The 2,500-nt window shown below is 33.3% G+C and overlaps 1 protein-coding gene across 1 annotated transcript in view; it reads left to right on the top strand.

Annotated features, from left to right (window-relative positions):
• LOC135214064 (rap1 GTPase-activating protein 1-like) overlaps window positions 1-2,500 on the top strand; it is a 767,625-nt gene that overhangs the window by 636,614 nt on the left and 128,511 nt on the right. Inside the window, exon 4 of the mRNA XM_064248177.1 lies at window positions 178-285. Within this exon, the coding sequence (XP_064104247.1) occupies window positions 178-285 (108 nt within the window). The remainder of the gene's footprint in view (window positions 1-177; window positions 286-2,500) is intronic.

Raw genomic sequence — 2,500 nt, 5'->3', positions numbered from 1 at the left:
GCAGTTTTTTAACCTTCCTGACAAGTGATTTATTTATGTATTTTTTGTTACCCAAGGTAACCAATTTTTTCCCCCTAAATCCACGCTTTATTTTACCATTATCCTTCGTTCGCCCACCTGTTCACGGATAGCGATTAATTTCTGTTTTCCCCTTCTCCCATCTATTCCCCTTAACAGAGCAAGGCCGGTGGAGACGACATGCTGGACCTGTTGGAACGCATGTCCAACTATCGTATCGACGACCAGCGGTGTCCGCTACCTCACCAAATCACCCAACACGCACAGGTACAGTCAGTAACAGCTAACCTCTCAAGGGGGGTTATTTTTTCCTCCTCCGTTTGTCATTGTTTTTTTTTTTTTTTTTTTTTTTTTTTTTTTTTTTTTTTTTTTTTTAAACCTCGTTTTTTTTTTTTTTTTTTTTTTTTTTTTTTTTTTTTCCTCAAGGGGGGGTTATTTTTTCCTCCTCCGTTTGTGTGTGGTTTATTTTCAGAAACTTGTGGATTCTTGTGCAGTTTTTTTTTATATACTTTCATCAGTGGGAGTGATTTTTTATATATATTTGCATCAAGGGGTTGTTTTTTTTTGTACGTTTGTGTATGTTAACTTCATAAGTTTTGCTCTCTTGAATTCTTGTGATATTTTTTTTATAGTACTAACAAGGGTGTGTGTCTGTGTTTTTTCCCTTTTGTGTCTTGTCTTGTCTTGTCGTGGATTCTTGTCCATTTTTTTAATACTTCCATGAATGGGGTGTTTTTTTATATATATATATTTGGATCATGATGGTTTTTCTTATATTGTGTGTGTGGTTAATTTCCAGAAACTTGTCTTGTCATGGATTTTTGTGAACTTTTTTTTTATACTTTCGTAAAGGGAAGTGTTTTTTATTTTCCCTCTGTTTGTGTGTGTTCATATCCTATGCTTGGCTTTTCGTGGATTGTTGTGAACTTTTTTTAATAGTTCCAGAAAGGGGGCGTGCATGTGTGTTTTTTCCGTTTGTGTGTGGTTAATTCTTAGAAACATGACTTGTGGATCCGTACGAATTATATGTCAATACCTCCACCAAGAGAGGTTTTTTTTTCTTCCCCGTTTGTGTGTTAATTTCAGAAACTTGTTGCGTGGATTCTGGCGAAGTCTTTTTCTTTTTTTTTCTCTCTCTCAATACATCCATCAAGGGGACGTTTTTTCTCCTGCTGGTTTATGGTGATTTCAAATTCGATTTCCAGTCATAAAAAGAACTCAAGTCATTAAACCAACTTAAAAATTTGTATTTGCTTTCCTCTATATACATATATATATATATATAAATTTCCATCCTCAAAGAATTGAGTCTCTAGTAATGGCATTTTAACCTGAGAAATGACAGTAATCAAATGGTAGGGGTTGGGGGGAGGGGGGGGGGGACCCCTTCAAATGTTAGGGAACCATACGTTATTTTCTCTCTCCATTCCTCCGGTAGTCCCCTGTTCACCTTGCCAGTTCACCCACGCATTCTCATAATGTCTTATTTAATCCTGTTTTATGCCAATGCCTATTCTTCTTCCCCATTTCCCTTCTGAAGGTGAAAGGTAGGATGTTGGGGTTTTGGGGGGAGGGTCATTCAATAAGAAGGGGCGTATCGGACGCCTGTCCTATAACCTAAAGTGGAACTATAATGCTGAGTTGTGATTTTCTCGTTCACTTGTGGTTTATTTCTTGAGCAACTTGTTTTTATTTGTTGTGGATTCGTTGCTTAGTTTTATTTCATTGTTATTCTCGCAGTTGTCTCTGCATTGGAAAGATTGTAATAATGAAAATGAAAGCAATAAACTCAGCCTTCCCGTTATAAAAGAAACAGGTTCGCTGTCCCCTTATAAAGCTATGTGGGAAGTCATGTACAAGGTGGGGGAAAATAAACATTATAATTAAAGAATATAATGTTGGAGGAACATTACCATTGGACCTTTTCCTATGCCCACATTAATAGTTGAGTTATTATTATTATTATTATTATTATTATTATTATTATTATTATTATTATTATTATTATTATTATTATTATTATTGTTGTTATTATTATTATTATTATTATTATTATTATTATTATTATTAGTTATTATTACTATTATTATTATTATTATTATTATTATCATCAGGAAAGTAAATCCACAGTAGTATGGCTGCTTGATTTTGTCATTTAAAATATATACAGGAGAAAATTATTATTATTATTATTATTATTATTATTATTATTATTATTATTGTTATTGTTATTATTTTTATGATTATTGGGAAAGTAAATTCACAGTAGAATGCCTGTTTGATTTTATTTGAAATATTTACCGCAGAAAGCTTTCGATACCTTCACAGTCCTCCTTGACAATGGTTATGAGTTTTCTTTGAATACTACTTGTAGTACGTAGTAGTAGCAGGTAGTAGTAGTAGTAGTAGTCGTGCTGCAGCAGTATTTTTAAAGTTCAGAAACTTTCATTCATGTAGTATACAACAAATGTCGGGTGGAATA

The sequence above is a fragment of the Macrobrachium nipponense genome, chromosome 45, assembly GCF_015104395.2.
Source record: "Macrobrachium nipponense isolate FS-2020 chromosome 45, ASM1510439v2, whole genome shotgun sequence".
In the NCBI taxonomy this organism is placed as follows: domain Eukaryota; kingdom Metazoa; phylum Arthropoda; class Malacostraca; order Decapoda; family Palaemonidae; genus Macrobrachium; species Macrobrachium nipponense.
This window is presented reverse-complemented; position numbering and strand designations above follow the sequence as displayed.